This window comes from Ranitomeya imitator, chromosome 9, assembly GCF_032444005.1.
Source record: "Ranitomeya imitator isolate aRanImi1 chromosome 9, aRanImi1.pri, whole genome shotgun sequence".
Classification (NCBI taxonomy): Eukaryota; Metazoa; Chordata; class Amphibia; order Anura; family Dendrobatidae; genus Ranitomeya; species Ranitomeya imitator.
Window position 1 is genome coordinate 120,747,951 of NC_091290.1, and position 16,705 is coordinate 120,764,655.

At 46.9% G+C, this 16,705-nt stretch overlaps 1 protein-coding gene across 2 annotated transcripts in view; it reads left to right on the forward strand.

Moving 5' to 3' along the window:
* Positions 1-1,973: 1,973 nt before the first annotated feature.
* The window catches only part of GAN (gigaxonin), a 31,817-nt gene continuing 17,085 nt past the window's right edge, over positions 1,974-16,705 (forward strand). The window contains exons 1-6 of one of the 2 annotated variants that reach the window (XM_069738775.1): positions 1,974-3,730; positions 8,457-8,571; positions 9,793-10,143; positions 13,471-13,688; positions 14,808-14,929; positions 16,124-16,236. In XM_069738775.1, the coding sequence (XP_069594876.1) occupies positions 3,555-3,730; positions 8,457-8,571; positions 9,793-10,143; positions 13,471-13,688; positions 14,808-14,929; positions 16,124-16,236 (1,095 nt within the window). In that variant the 5' untranslated portion in view covers positions 1,974-3,554. The remainder of the gene's footprint in view (positions 3,731-8,456; positions 8,572-9,792; positions 10,144-13,470; positions 13,689-14,807; positions 14,930-16,123; positions 16,237-16,705) is intronic. The other variant, XR_011315194.1, reaches the window with a different exon arrangement.

Here is a 16,705-nt window from a genome sequence, read left to right on the forward strand (position 1 = left end):
TATGCAAGAATGGACTGCTATCAGTCAGGATTTGGTCCAGAAGTTGATTGAGGGCATACCAGGGAGAATTGCAGAGGTCTTGAAGAAGAAGGGTCAACACTGCAAATATTGACTTGCTGCATTAACTCATTCTAACTGTCAATATAACCTATTGGTACTCACAATATGATTGCAATTATATTTCTGTATGTGATATAAACATCAGACAAACACTAATAAAAACCAGAGGGCAGCAGATCATGTGAAAATATAATTTTGGTGTCATTCTCAAAACTTCTGGCCATGACTGTAGTAGATACCAGTACTTCAGAACATGTGTGCCCCTTTGACAGTCACAATCACCAGAGTGCCCCTATAACAATAAGTGCGCACTTAACATTTCATAATGTCCTGAGTCCCCCCGTACAGCTCCACTCTATACAGTATAATGCCCCCACACAGTATACTGACCCCTTAGTAGCCCTCAAACTGATGGCCCCCACACTGTGTGCAACCACTGTGTACAAAGGCCCCACATTAGCTTCTTCTACACTGCGATGGCCCTCACAGTAGTCCCCACACTGTACAAAGGCCCCACATTACCTCCCACACTGTATGATAGTCCCCTTAGTAGCCCACACTATGTATGATGGCATCCCCTTAATAGCCATTACTATTTATGGGGGCCGCTTTAGCAGTCCCCACTATTTTTGAAGGGTCCCCACACATTATGGTCATAACACAATTCTAAAAGGAAAAAAAATAAACATCATATACGTACCTCACCCCAGCACCAGACAACGGCAGGTCCTGGGCTGACGAATGTCATAGCTGTTATAAATAATAAACACACACTTAGTTGTCATAAATAATAAAGCAATCTTATATAAACATAGATATTGGATATGTAGATGTCCTATAGATATATAAAGTCACAAGCCCCCCTATATATTATAAACTTTCACCCTTTGGCATTAAAGGGTGTTTAGCCTCAACCGAATAAACAAATAATTTGATCATTTGTGATAACCAGCCCAGGTAAAGCAGATAGCTGAAGGCTTATAATATTAGGCTGGGAAGTTCCTTCATTATTGGGCCCTTCCCAGCCTAAAAATACCAGCCCACAGCCGCTCCAGACATGGCGCATCTCTTTAGATGTGGTGCTTCACCTTGACTCTTCCTGATTGCCCTGGTGCGGTGGCTAACGCACCCGGCCAATCGGGAAGAGACGGGCAAAGCGCCAGAATTGTCGAGTCTCATAATGGTTCACTTCTGGGGTGGCTGCAGGCTGGTATTTTTAGGCTGTGAAGGGCCCAATAATGGTGGACCTTCCCAGCCTGATAATATCAGCCTCAGCTGTCTGCTTTACTTTTGCTGGTTATCAAAATAAAGGGGACCTCACTTCATTTCCTTTCATTTAATATATTAACCTCTTTACCAACTTAAATGTATAGTTACGTCTAAGGTGGCCTCCCCATTTGCTGCTGGCTCCGGTCAATGATCCAGCAACTTTTTCGACACATGGATGAGCAGGGACTCATAGATTAACATTGGTGCGAGTGCAATCCCACTTTTTATCGTATTGTGCTCGGCGTATTTATACGCAGATGTGAGCGAATCCTGACTTTGCAGGTACAAGTAGTGTGAAGATTTTTATTTTAACGTTTTGATCTTTCCGCGGCTTTTTCACATGTTGCGTTTTGCACAGAAAAAAAAACGCAGTTCTTTATAGCACCACCAATGTGAATGCATACCTATATATGCCGAGCTAGCTCCCTCTAGTGGTGGCTGGAGGTATACTCATACTGAAGTCTATGGCAGACTGTGTGTCAGGTTGCTATGGGCAAATGCTCTAGTTTTATTATATTCCTTTTCCCCAACGAAAACCTCCTGTCACACCCGGTCACCGTGAATGACAGCCGCCAGCAACAACTCTGCTGGTCACGTGACGGCCCCTCCACGCCTGCAGGCTTGTTTTGACACGTGGTGAGGGCGCATTCTGATGACGTCATGCAGGCTGATCTGCAGCCAGAACTGTGTGCTGCGCCCTGCAGAGCAGAAGCAGCGGAGGGAGGAAGAGGAGCGGACGTCCGTACAGCAGCGAGCGCAGACCTCCGCACAGCAGCGAGCGCAGACCTCCGTGCGGGGCTGACGGTGCCTTTCTCTGTGTCCCGTAGTGGCCGCTCCTGAGCCCCGAGCCTTGGTACATGAGCCCATGTTATAGCTGCTGCCCGGTAGGGGGCAGAGGTCAGTGTACAGGGGGCAGCATGCTGCAGCTAAGGCAGAGCCCGGGTATAACGTCAGCCTTGTAGCCCTGTACATCAATTATATAGCATACAATACCCCTGTATACCCCCTATATAGCATACAATACCCCTGTATACCCCCAATATAGCATACAATACCCCTGTATACCCCCAATATAGCATTCAGTACCCCTGTATACCCCCTATATAGCATTCAGTACCCCTGTATACCCCCTATATAGCATTCAGTACCCCTGTATACCCGCTAGATATAATTCAGTACCCCTGTATACCCCTTATATAGCGTTCATTACCCCTATATAGCATTCAATACCCCTGTATACCCCCTATATAGCATTCATTACCCCTGTACACCCCCTATATAGCATTCATCACCCCTTTATACCATTCATTTTCCCTATATAGCATTCAATACCCCTGTATACCCTCTGTATAGCATTCATTACCCCTGTATACCCCCTATATAGCATACAATCCCCCTGTATACCCTCTAGATAGCATTCATTACCCCTGTATACCCTCTAGGTAGCATTCATTAACCCTTACTTTTATATACCCTCTATATATCATTACCCCCAGAATAGCTTTGATATAGCATTACTCCTGTATATCCCCCTGATATAGCATTACCCCTCTATATACTCTAACCCCTGTATACCATCTACAAAGCATTACCGCTATATACCCCCGATATAGCATTACCTCTGTATACCCTCTATATAGCATTCATTACCCCTGTATACCCTCTATGAAGCATTCATTGCCCCTGATATAGCATTACCTCTGTATACCCCTTTATAGTATTACTCCTGTATACCCTCTATATAGCATAACCCCTGCATACCCTCAGTACAGCATTACTAATGGGTGGATTACTTCCATGTAATCCAGCCATTCTCCTTCCTGCAGCCCTCTGTGCACAGTGCAGGGTTACACTCCATGCATATTGCATGGTCCCATCCCCTGTAGCCTGAGATTAGCTCCCTCGACCTTGAGTATAGCATACATCCCCCCCGTCTTCTACCTCATCTGCATATACAGCCTGTGCATCACCCCGTGCATTCCTATCCTGTGATATGTAATACATCCCTATAATCTCCCATCATTCCAGCACAGCTGAGCACTATCCATTCCTCCCCTATATATGACAGAGAATTCTTACCTGCATCATCTTCCAGATCTATAGCTGTGCCCCTTATCTGGTGGCTGCAGCCTGCCACGCTCTGGGACTTTGTTTTATTTGCTGTAGCTTTATTAGAGATTATTCCCATCCCCCTACTGCCCCAATTCCACCTTCCGTTACCAAAAATGTCAGAGACAAACTCTATGACTGTGGTGTCAGATCCCCAGCATGCCATTAAACTTCTTCGGGCTCTGGGCTGTTTTCGGGAAGAATCTGACTTCTGCGATGCCGTCCTGGTGGTGGAGGAGCAGGAGATCCCAGTACAGAAGAATATTTTGGCAGCCGCAAGTCCCTATATAAGGTAAATCATGGTTTCTATGTGATGTTGGGAGTAGTAGTACTGCGCTCCGCTGCCTTCCTTGAGCAGTCACTATCGTTTTCATGTACTTATGCATAGATTAGAATAGTGTGAAACTTTGTACTAGAAATCTTCTTAAGAGCCACTTCTCCTGCTCCCCCTCTCATCTCATCATTCTCTTTGAGAAAATACTAAAATTATTTTTGGTAAAAAACAAGATGGCCTGCCAGTTGATTGACAGATCAGGTTACAGCTGCCTTGTAAAGTCTATGGAAAGGTGAGAGGAAGCAGAGCTAAAAATAAGACAGATAGTGCTGCTTTCTTGTACATAAAAGAATATTCAGGAACACCGCAGAACAGGTAAATCCAATACGGTTGGTAACAAGTATCCAAAAAGTTAACTCAAGCCCCCCCCCCTTTAAAAAAAATAGTATGCAAAATTAGTGAAGAGCAGCACTGCAGAAAAGATGTGATTTATTGCATCTAATCCGTCCACAACAAAAAAGAGCAATGCTTCAGTTCTTCTATAGGGCCAAAATTTTCTCTGTTGTTTAACACTGCTGTTTAGTGCTGGATTCACAGCAACACCGCACAATACTAGTAAGGTGCTTGTTTAGCTATCATTGGCAGTGAAGCCAGTAATGGGCATCCTGGATAGAGCCAACATTTTCTCTGGTGTTTAACACTGCTGTTTAGTGCTGGATTCACAGCAACACTGTTCAATACTAGTAAGGTGCTTGTTTAGCTATCATTGGCAGTGAAGCCAGTAATGGGCATCCTGGATAGAGCCAACATTTTCTCTGGTGTTTAACACTGCTGTTTAGTGCTGGATTCACAGCAACACTGCATTGGCGGTGAAGCCAGTACTGGGCATTCTGGATATTGTAGCCAAAGAGAGCTGCTACAGCCAGAGGTGCAACTGTGGCATCAAATTTGTATGAAATAAACAGCAAAAATGGGATCAACTGTACGTGTATGGTGCTACATTCACAGCTAAGTGAGGATGACGGAGTCAGCATCAATCACAGGCAAAGGGGCTGGATGGCAGTCTTGCAGGAGTTGCCATCTGACCCCTTGTGATAGTTTGCATTCGACGCGGGACAATTATGATGACCATTTTCTACAATACACCGGGCTCCAGGGCACATATAGGATATTATATGACAAAGAAAGAGACAACCCCTTTAAGCTGAAGAATTGTCATCGGCGACCGTTCTCCAAGTCTGTGCACATCCTGTAATTATAATCAATGTCCAATTTTCTAGCTGCAGAATCAACATAGGATATTACCAGCCAGGTCAATAAGGATGATGGACGTGTTTTGTTAAAAAAAAAAAAAAAGTCCCTTTAATCTCTACTGAAGTGTCTGCTTCTTCTTAGATCTGCCCTCTCCCATTCCCTACCTGCAGCGAAATGGTTACTGATGCAGTGCAGAGGTGAATCCGGATTCCTCCCAATCCAGTGACTCATCAGGTGTTGGGTTCTGAGTAACCCCGCTGGCCGTGAAGTGGTTAAGCCAGTGACTAAAAGTGGCTGACATTGCAAGTATTCAGAAAAGGGAGTGTCAGCGAGAGCGCCCCCGCAGGCCGAGCCCCGGGCCGTGCAGCGCACCCTCTCCAATTTCACGCTTTCTCACTCTTGTGTTACAGACAGTGCAGTGCTCCTCCATTGACACGAGTTGTTTGTTCTGTCGACTTGTTACATTTTGCAACAAATTAACGTGTAAAGTTGCATAGGGCAAGTCACTGTCTCTGGGGAGGGGGCCAAAATCACCACCTTTAAAAGAACGTGTTATCTGGTGTCCCCGATGCTAAAAATTTGTGCTGTCCCTTTGTTACTCATCAGGCATATCCTAGAAAAGTGCTTTTAGACTTCGCCAAGCAGTCCGTACGGTGGGCTCCGTGCACCCCCAGGCGGTCAGAACTATGATTGACATGGCTGATGTCCCTCTACTAGCTCTAAACCACTACTCCAAAAAGTGCAAGGTCTACTCCTGGAGTTGGATGACGTTGGGACACGGCAGAATAGCTGGCTGTAGGTGACAAGGGTGGTTTGGACTCGCCTTTCGGACCGGTGACATGCATAAAATCATCTTACCATGATATGCCAGACTCCAGCTTAGAAAGCTGCTCAGGCATCTAACAAAGGGGGTGGCTTGGAAATGCAAAAACCCATTAATGTCAATGGTGTAGCGGAAGCAGCTATCATGTTTGGGGGGTTCTTCCTCTTGCAGTTAGAGACCCCTTTATAAGCAAGGCAGACGGGCTCTTTGTTTCTGAAGTTGCTTCATACATTGGCACCAGGTAATGACTGTTTTCGGATCTCCGTCCAGGGCAATTACAGCGCAGAGACATCAGACGCTCGGTCCCGGCAGGGTGCGGCTCCTGCGAAGCTTCCAGATTAACCCTGATGCTAGTTTAGTAGAACTTTTGTCCCTGGTTTTAAGAAGTAATTGGAGTTATTTCTGTGCATTAAGCAAAAATCGAACCCTGGGTGGCCGAGTGTCGTGGAGGAACTCCGGGCCCTCTTGAGATGGCCGCGTCTTTGCTCCGAGGCTCTCTGAACCCTAGATGCCTCCTGGTTGACTCGTTCATATTGCTCAGGCTGGATTTTTTTTTTTTGCATGCATCAACTTTTTTTTGCAAAGGTTTCATTCGTTTTTTTCTTCTTTTTTTTTTTTTTTTTGACAAATGCCATTGTAGCTTTTATTCCACTTTTTGGAGCAAAAAGAATAGGAAAGATTCCAGGAGGACAGATTTACTCCAAAAAAAGAAAACCAGAGAAGATAGTGTGTGAAAAACACCCTCATCATGTCTCACTGTGGTGTCTTGGGTTGGGCGTATGTTTTAATCGAGATCTCCCTTTCCCAGGGCTGTAGAAATAAGCAGACGGGCAACACCCCGACCTCAGATCTCCTAATCCAAGGTGGAGCCCAGAGAAAGAGCTTCAAGGGAACCTGTCACCTGAATTTGGCGGGACCGGTTTTCGGTCATATGGGCGGAGTTTTCGGGTGTTTGATTCACCCTTTCCTTACCCGCTGGCTGCATGCTGGCTGCAATATTGGATTGAAGTCCATTCTCTGTCCTCCGTAGTACACGCCTGCACAAGGCAAGCCTGTCCCCCAATTAGAGGCTAAGAGAAAGAGATTTTACGGTGAGTACACAAAAATCTCCTTTTTTATGCCCCATCTCGTATCCACAGGATGATCAGTGACCATTGTATCCTGCCGTCTCATTTACGTGACTCCTTACCCGGTGTTCTTGCTCCGAGTCTTGAAGTCATCCTTGGACAAATACCAATAATTGTTTAATTTAATGCGTTTTTCTGCGGCGCTGCCAAGCCTTTGTTTATGTCATCATGCACCCGGGCTAAACATAACTGATCTGCGATGGTTATCCCACCCCATGCGAAAACACTGGAGAGAATAAGGAGCTTCCCTCCTCCCCAGCAGGACCATTTGTCTCTTACTGCATCGCTAACAGTGAGTCTGTCGGGTACTGGCCGCTCCCTGGGGCTTATGACAACACTTCCGGTCACTGCTCTGGCCCTAATCATCCTTTATAAAATAGGAATCTGTGTGCAACCTGTGCACAGAAGAAGTGGCACACAAATCACAGATTGCAAAGCCAGCTTAAGGCCCGTTTTGACACCAATATTTGGGGGATGAGCACCCTTGGGGAGGGGAGGATCATTCCCAACTATCAGTCCGTCTAAACAGGTAGGCAAAGTTTTGCCTAAAGACCCATTTTGACCAGGGCTGTGGAGTCTGAGCCCATTTTGGTGGAGTCAGAGTCTGAGTCGGTGTCATGAAAATGTTTGAGTTGGATGGAGGTTTGGCTTCCCGACTCCTCAGCCCTGATTTTTGACTAGCCAATATTTGAGGGACGAGCGCCCGTGATGAGGGGGGACAATCATATCTAACGATCAGTCCATTTAAACAGGCCGACAGATATGATATTCACTGCAAACTGTGTGATTGTATTAAAAGGCTATTCCCATCTTCATAGAGGGATTTTGTAGGACGGAGCGTATGAATCTGGAAGCAATTATAGTTGATGGCTTAATAAAATTCTCAGCCGTTCTCGAGATAGTAATACTTTTCTTTGTTTACAGCTCGTTGCCTTGGAGACCGACCACCGCTGCTAGAAAGCAGAACATACGCTGTGTTTACAAGCTCCTTTCCTATTGATCTTGTAAGCTGGCCAGGATCTCTGGAGCACACTTTTACCTTTTTAATCCCAGCCAGCTTTATTGCTGTGCTTGCAAGTTAGACAGCAGCGGTGGTCGGTTTCCTAGGCGACAAGCTGTAAACAAAAGGAAAAAAGTCTTAATATTTCTTGAATGGCTTCAGATTTTAAGAAGCAGTAAATTACAAAAGTGTTTTGTTACGCATGCTATGACGTCGATGGATTGGGCATGTTGAAATCCAGCATGCCTGGTCGTTCTTTCTCTCAACGTTTGTCATCGGGAGTCCCCCATATACATTCGATGGATGTCCAGTCCTGATTTGGCTATGGTTTTCTCCACTGTGTATGGGCACGTTAAGTACTGCCGGTATTAGTGTAATTAGGATTAATGTTGGGGTTAGAGGGTTACGGTTTTCTGACCCATCGTAGTTTTTTATTTAAGAATTTTCCCTAAAAACGTCAACCTCTTTACATAATAAGACGGGACACTGGACAATGATTCTTTCTCTGTCCGACATTAACCTACTTTTTTATCATCGCAGGGCAAAGCTGAGCTATAACCCCCCCAAATATGACGGGTCTCCATACAGGATTGACATGGAGGGAATATCGGTGTCCATCATAAAGGAAATTCTGGATTACATATTCAGCGGACAGGTATCACATTAATCAGCGTGTAGACTGTTTCCTAACTAGAAATGTCAATTTTTGCCCCCTGTCTTGCCTAGGAGGATACCAGGACCTTGCTGGTTGGGGACCGTGGTACAACGTGGTACTTTTTTTTTTTTTTTTAGTTCTCACCAACTTTTACTTTTTTTTTTTTTTTTAATCCTGAATCAAAAGTACACAAGAAAACGAGAAACTTTGTAATCTATCTTATTACAGAAATCTACTTCTTTCTCCTCCTGGACGGATCACAGCTAAAATCTTCCGTGTGGAATTGAGAGCATCATACTGCCTCTGTACAAATCCCTAGTTAGACCGCACATGGAGTACTGTGTCCAGTTTTGGGCGCCGGTGCTCAGGAAGGATATAATGGAACTAGAGAGAGTACAAAGGAGGGCAACAAAATTAATAAAGGGGATGGGAGAACTACAATACCCAGATAGATTAGCGAAATTAGGATTATTTAGTCTAGAAAAAAGACGACTGAGGGGCGATCTAATAACCATGTATAAGTATATAAGGGGACAATACAAATATCTCGCTGAGGATCTGTTTATACCAAGGAAGGTGACGGGCACAAGGGGGCATTCTTTGCGTCTGGAGGAGAGAAGGTTTTTCCACCAACATAGAAGAGGATTCTTTACTGTTAGGGCAGTGAGAATCTGGAATTGCTTGCCTGAGGAGGTGGTGATGGCGAACTCAGTCGAGGGGTTCAAGAGAGGCCTGGATGTCTTCCTGGAGCAGAAGAATATTGTATCATACAATTATTAGGTTCTGTAGAAGGACGTAGATCTGGGGATTTATTATGATGGAATATAGGCTGAACTGGATGGACAAATGTCTTTTTTCGGCCTTACTAACTATGTTACTATGTTTCTATGAATTTTCCCATTACTGAGATAGTAGATAATAGTTGGTGCTCGTAACGTTCTATGGAACTTGCAGTAGCTCCTCCCCCTCCATAGAATATCAAAAGCACCAAATGTCATCTATCTCCATAATGGGAAAATCTGTATTCACGGTTTACAGATGATTTGACCGCTTTTACCCAAAGATCTAGTAAGGTAAAGTTTCTAATTTTCAGAATTACTATTGATTTTATTAAATAAAAATTAAAACGACTGTGACTCTTTAATCTAAAACTACTTAGAACGTGTATCGTTTAACTCCAGCAATATGTATAAAAATGTTGTCTTTTCTCTTCCTGGGTAGATCAGGCTGAACGAAGAAACGATCCAGGATGTGGTGCAGGCCGCCGATCTCCTGCTCCTCACCGATCTGAAGACCTTGTGCTGCGAGTTCCTGGAGGGCTGTATTACGGCGGACAACTGCATCGGCATCCGAGACTTCGCGCTGCATTATTGCCTGAACCACGTGTATCATCTGGCCACAGAGTACCTGGAGACCCACTTCAGGGACGTCAGCAGCACAGAGGAGTTCTTAGAACTTGGGCCAACAAAGCTGAAGGAGGTCCTGTCTCTGGAGAAGCTCAACGTGGGCAACGAAAAGTACGTGTTCGAAGCCGTGCTCAGGTGGCTTTCCCATGACATCGAAGTGCGCAAGGTAAGGGACTGATCTAGAATACCAGACACAGTGGCACTGGGGAAATGGAGAATTTATTTATTTTTTTAAAGATTAAAAACGTGAAGAAAAAAAAGAAATCAAGTAACCCCATTTATGGAGCTTGCCATTAGGCTCTTTATTTATTTTTTTTTTTAATTTTAAGCCAAATTCTGGAGTGGATTCAAGAAGGTGCAATTTTTTTGCATTCCACCCCCTTCCCCCCCTCCACCTGAGCGATATCCTATGTATAGGACAACTCCTTTTTTTTAAGTTTTGGAAAACCATTATAAGGTATCTAATCTGACATGGTTACATGGTGTGGTACATGGGTCTCCTCTTACTGTGACTCTCCAGAACAGGGTGTGGTACATGGGTCTCCTCTTACTGTGACTCTCTAGAACAGGGTGTGGTACATGGTCTCCTCTTACTGTGACTCTCCAGAACAGGGTGTGGTACATGGTCTCCTCTTACTGTGACTCTCTAGAACAGGGTGTGGTACATGGGTCTCCTCTTACTGTGACTCTCCAGAACAGGGTGTGGTACATGGTCTCCTCTTACTGTGACTCTCTAGAACAGGGTGTGGTACATGGGTCTCCTCTTACTGTGACTCTCTAGAACAGGGTGTGGTACATGGGTCTCCTCTTACTGTGACTCTCCAGAACAGGGTGTGGTACATGGTCTCCTCTTACTGTGACTCTCTAGAACAGGGTGTGGTACATGGGTCTCCTCTTACTGTGACTCTCTAGAACAGGGTGTGGTACATGGGTCTCCTCTTACTATGACTCTCTAGAACAGGGTGTGGTACATGGGTCTCCTCTTACTGTGACTCTCCAGAACAGGGTGTGGTACATGGTCTCCTCTTACTGTGACTCTCTAGAACAGGGTGTGGTACATGGGTCTCCTCTTACTGTGACTCTCTAGAACAGGGTGTGGTACATGGGTCTCCTCTTACTATGACTCTCTAGAACAGGGTGTGGTACATGGGTCTCCTCTTACTGTGACTCTCCAGAACAGGGTGTGGTACATGGTCTCCTCTTACTGTGACTCTCTAGAACAGGGTGTGGTACATGGTCTCCTCTTACTGTGACTCTCCAGAACAGGGTGTGGTACATGGTCTCCTCTTACTGTGACTCTCTAGAACAGGGTGTGGTACATGGTCTCCTCTTACTGTGACTCTCCAGAACAGGGTGTGGTACATGGTCTCCTCTTACTGTGACTCTCTAGAACAGGGTGTGGTACATGGTCTCCTCTTACTGTGACTCTCCAGAACAGGGTGTGGTACATGGGTCTCCTCTTACTGTGACTCTCCAGAACAGGGTGTGGTACATGGTCTCCTCTTACTGTGACTCTCTAGAACAGGGTGTGGTACATGGTCTCCTCTTACTGTGACTCTCTAGAACAGGGTGTGGTACATGGTCTCCTCTTACTGTGACTCTCCAGAACAGGGTGTGGTACATGGTCTCCTCTTACTGTGACTCTCTAGAACAGGGTGTGGTACATGGGTCTCCTCTTACTGTGACTCTCTAGAACAGGGTGTGGTACATGGTCTCCTCTTACTGTGACTCTCCAGAACAGGGTGTGGTACATGGTCTCCTCTTACTGTGACTCTCTAGAACAGGGTGTGGTACATGGGTCTCCTCTTACTGTGACTCTCTAGAACAGGGTGTGGTACATGGTCTCCTCTTACTGTGACTCTCTAGAACAGGGTGTGGTACATGGGTCTCCTCTTACCGTGACTCCCCAGAACAGGGTACGGTACACTGGTCTCCTCTTACCGTGACCCTCCAGAACAGGGTACGCTACACGGGTCTCCTCTTACCGTGACCCTCTAGAACAGGATATGGTAGACGGTCTCTTCTGACAGTGACTCTCCAGAACAGGGTACGGTACACGGGTCTCCTCTGACCGGGACTCTCCAGAACAGGGTATAGTACACTTGTCTCCTCTTACTGTGACTCTGCAGAACAGGATACGGTACACGGGTCTCCTCTTACCGTGACCCCCCAGAACAGGATATGGTAGACGGTCTCTTCTGACCGTGACTCTCCAGAACAGGGTACGGTACAGGGGTCTCTTCTGACTGTGACCCTCCAGAACAGGGTACGGTACACAGTTTTCTTCTGACCGTGACCCTCCAGAACAGGATACGGTACTCTGTTCTCCCCTGCTCTTCTGACTGTGACCTGGAGGAGTTGGTTAGTGTATATAATTGCACACTGCTCCAGTGATGACAGCTAGGCTAGCACTCTTTATGCTGGGCATCCTGTGTCGGTGTCGCAGACCCTGAATGGAGTGGCACGTCCTATGGGCAACCGACTGCTCTCTTGCCTGAAGTTTTTTGGCCCAGAGAGAATGAGTAGCTAAAATTGCGATAAAGCTGAATATTGCCCGGCCGTGCCGAGATCACCACTTGATACTAGTGATGTGGCTCTCGTGTATCCCGGTCATGCCTGAGTCTGCCGCCACATCTGTAATTTCCTCTGCTTTTTGGGTACGTGCACATAATGTCCTTTATACACAATCATACCTGCTCTTCATGAAAAGCGCTGTCTGCGTTTCCCTGTTTCCTTGCAGCGTAATTTTTAGTTTTTTTATTTATTTATTTTTTGTTTTATTTTGTTAAATGTATAGATAAAATATTGAGCGGCTTCCATATGGAACGGACCGGTCACTTCTTTTAACCGCTTTACTTCTTTGCAAGCGTGAAATTGGTTAAAAGATGCTGAAAAGCCTGAAGATATGAACAGCAGGTTGTTTTTCCATATCAATGATTATGTTCATTGCCTTTTTTTGTGTTTATTTAGTGCTTTTTAAGGCGGGTTACGGACTATATTCCATCACATCCATAGGCGGTAAAGCTACTGCACATTCTGGGGTCTATTGAGCGGTCGCTGGGGGTGGTCTCAGGACCCGGACCTCCATCGGTCTACAAACATTTAAAGTCTCCAGTGAATTTGACAAGACCGCTTCAATGTTTAGTTACTCTATAAACTCTTCAAATTTGTCACTTTTTTTTTTTTTTTTTTATACCTGTGCTCTGGACTGATGGCACCTCTTCTAACCTCTGGTGTCCAAAGAGAGGATATTACAATGGCGGCTGAGTGGCATCCGTCTACCACATGGTCTGTCTGTCTGTCATTGTCGTGGGCAATCTATTTCTCAAGGTTAATGGTGTAATTGTCTTTCATCCTTAGAGTGATGTCAGCCGACTATTGACAGTATACCAAGGTATAAAGAACATGGTCACTCACAGATGAGGACGACACAAGGGCTTACGCTTCCTTCTCTTCTCGCGCCCATTAAACTCTTCCGCTCTTATTTTCGCAGGTTCATATGAAGGACGTGACCTCCGCCTTGTGGGTGAATGGCCTGGATTGCAGCTACCTGCGAGAACAAATGCTCAATGAGCCGTTGGTACGGGAGATGGTCCGAGAATGTAACAACATACCCCTGAGCCAGCCGCAGCAAGGAGAAGCCGTGCTGGCATCTTTTAAACCGAGGGGCTACTCTGAGTGCATTGTGACAGCTGGAGGAGAGGAGAGAGCGTAAGTCATCCATTGCCTTGTCTGGAGGCTCCATACCGGGAAGATGCCGGCTGTGTATCACACCCAGCAGCAGCGATCGGAGCTATCTCTGATAGCTGCTGTATAACCATTTCGCAAACCTTCTTTGATTGACAGCTCTAGCTTAAAAGCGACACAAAAGGGCAAAGATTAATGGAAAGCAAGCAGGAGTGAAGGTGTACTTAAATGTTTGAGCGCACCACAGTGCATTCTATGCTGATCGAGTCCCTTTAAATGCTGCTGTCGATCACTGACAGTAGCATTTAAATGGCCTGCCATCTTGGTACTCCTTTGAACCTGAGGCTGGGCTTGATAGAATGTCAATCACGCTATATTCTGTGGTTTTTCAATATTTACTTTGAACAATCGGATCGCAGATTCAAGTCCCTTACGAGGACCTAGAAAAATACAGTAAAGATTTAAAAAAAAAAAACTCTGAAAAATTTGTTTAAAAACACCTTTTTTTCCCATTCAAAAGTTTAAAAAAAAAAAACATATTTGGTATTTGTGTCCATAAAAGTCCGATCTATCAAATTATATAACTATTTCAACTGTACACAAAAAAGCATAAATAGCCATTGTTTTAGGATTTGATAAAAAGTGCAAAAGTGATCAAACCTTCATAAGCCAAAAAATCATAAATAAAAGCTACAGCTCAGCGTAAGAAAAAGCACTGTTTGGTATCGCCACTATCATATTGACTCAGAGAATCGTTTTTCAGGTCCTTTTTACAAAACAATAAATGCTGTAAAAACAAAGCCCAATAAAACAATAACGGAGTTGCATTTTCATTTCACACAAAACTTGGACGTTTTTTTTCCTGTTTTTAGTACAATATATCCTAAAATTGAATATAAGGTGGTCATGCAAAACAACGGTTTCACCCTGAAAAAAACCCCTCAAATGTTATTGAAAAAAAAAAAGGGTTATGGCACTTGAAACGACAAAAGGAAAAAAAGAAAACAGAAAGCGCAAAAAAAACTGCTAGATCTTAAAAGGGTTAATAATGACAGGAAAGGACAGGTTACTGAAACTGCCATAGTACATGAATTCTATATAACTGTGAACATGGTGCAAATAATAAACACGTTTTGCTTATAGATCCCGGAAGCCATTGGCCAACGTTCGCTGTATGTGCCCACTTTATGATAGAAATAAACAGTTATGGATCGAGCTGGCTCCTCTCAGCACTCCGCGGATCAACCATGGCGTCCTGTCTGCGGGTATGGGTATAGTTGATGAATTTAGATGAAATAACTAAGGGGTACGCCTGCCGCAGGCTGGATGGAAACGCCGCGTGCATGCCGCAGGCTGGATGGAAACGCCGCGTGCCTGCCGCAGGCTGGATGGGCACGCCGCGTGCCTGCCGCAGGCTGGATGGGCACGCCGCGCGCCTGCCGCAGGCTTGATGGGAACTCCGCACGCCTGCCGCAGGCTGGATGGGAACTCCCCACGCCTGCCGCAGACTGGATGGGCACGCCGCGCGCCTGCCGCAGGCTGGATGGGCACGCCGCGCGCCTGCCGCAGGCTGGATGGGCACGCCGCGCGCCTGCCGCAGGCTGGATGGGCACGCCGCGCGCCTGCCGCAGGCTGGATGGGCACGCCGCGCGCCTGCCGCAGGCTGGATGGGAACTCCGCACGCCTGCCGCAGGCTGGATGGGAACTCCCCGCGCCTGCCGCAGGCTGGATGGGCACGCCGCGCGCCTGCCGCAGGCTGGATGGGCACGCCGCGCGCCTGCCGCAGGCTGGATGGGCACGCCGCGCGCCTGCCGCAGGCTGGATGGGCACGCCGCGCGCCTGCCGCAGGCTGGATGGGCACGCCGCGCGCCTGCCGCAGGCTGGATGGGCACGCCGCGCGCCTGCCGCAGGCTGGATGGGCACGCCGCGCGCCTGCCGCAGGCTGGATGGGCACGCCGCGCGCCTGCCGCAGGCTGGATGGGCACGCCGCGCGCCTGCCGCAGGCTGGATGGGCACGCCGCGCGCCTGCCGCAGGCTGGATGGGCACGCCGCGCGCCTGCCGCAGGCTGGATGGGCACGCCGCGCGCCTGCCGCAGGCTGGATGGGCACGCCGCGCGCCTGCCGCAGGCTGGATGGGCACGCCGCGCGCCTGCCGCAGGCTGGATGGGCACGCCGCGCGCCTGCCGCAGGCTGGATGGGCACGCCGCGCGCCTGCCGCAGGCTGGATGGGCACGCCGCGCGCCTGCCGCAGGCTGGATGGGCACGCCGCGCGCCTGCCGCAGGCTGGATGGGCACGCCGCGCGCCTGCCGCAGGTGGGCTTCTCGCACATTTGTCCGTATAACCCCAGCCTAAATCTTACCTATATTTTGCTTTTTGAACATTTCTTCTTGCCCTGTATGTTTGCAACACTCCTATAATCTACTGTGTATAATTTAGTCCAACTCTGTCACGTCTGCAGAGGGCTTCCTGTTCGTTCTCGGAGGTCAGAATGAAAACAGTGAGACGCTAAATTCTGGTGAGCATTACGATCCTGATGCCAACTCTTGGAGCCCGTTACCACCGATGCTGGAGGTAACCTTGTATTGCCACTTAAGTATTTTGTCTTTTAATGGGGTAAATTAACTTGAAAAAAAAAAAACCTATATACAGTGGGGCAAAAAAGTATTTAGTCAGTCAGCAATAGTGCAAGTTCCACCACTTAAAAAGATGAGAGGCGTCGGTAATTTACATCATAGGTAGACCTCAACTATGGGGGACAAAAAATCCAGAAAATCACATTGTCTGTTCTTTTAACATTTTATTTGCATATTATGGTGGAAAATAAGTATTTGGTACCATATATACTCTAGTATAAGCCGAGATTTTCAGCCCAAATTTTTGGGCTGAAAGTGCCCCTCTCGGCTTATACTCGAGTCACGGTAGCGGTGGGGTCGGCGGGTGAGGGCGCTGAGGTATACTTACCTAGTCCCAGTGATCCTCGCGCTGTCCCTGCCTTCCCACGGTCTTCTGTGCTGCAGCGTCTTCCCCTCTTCAGCGGTCA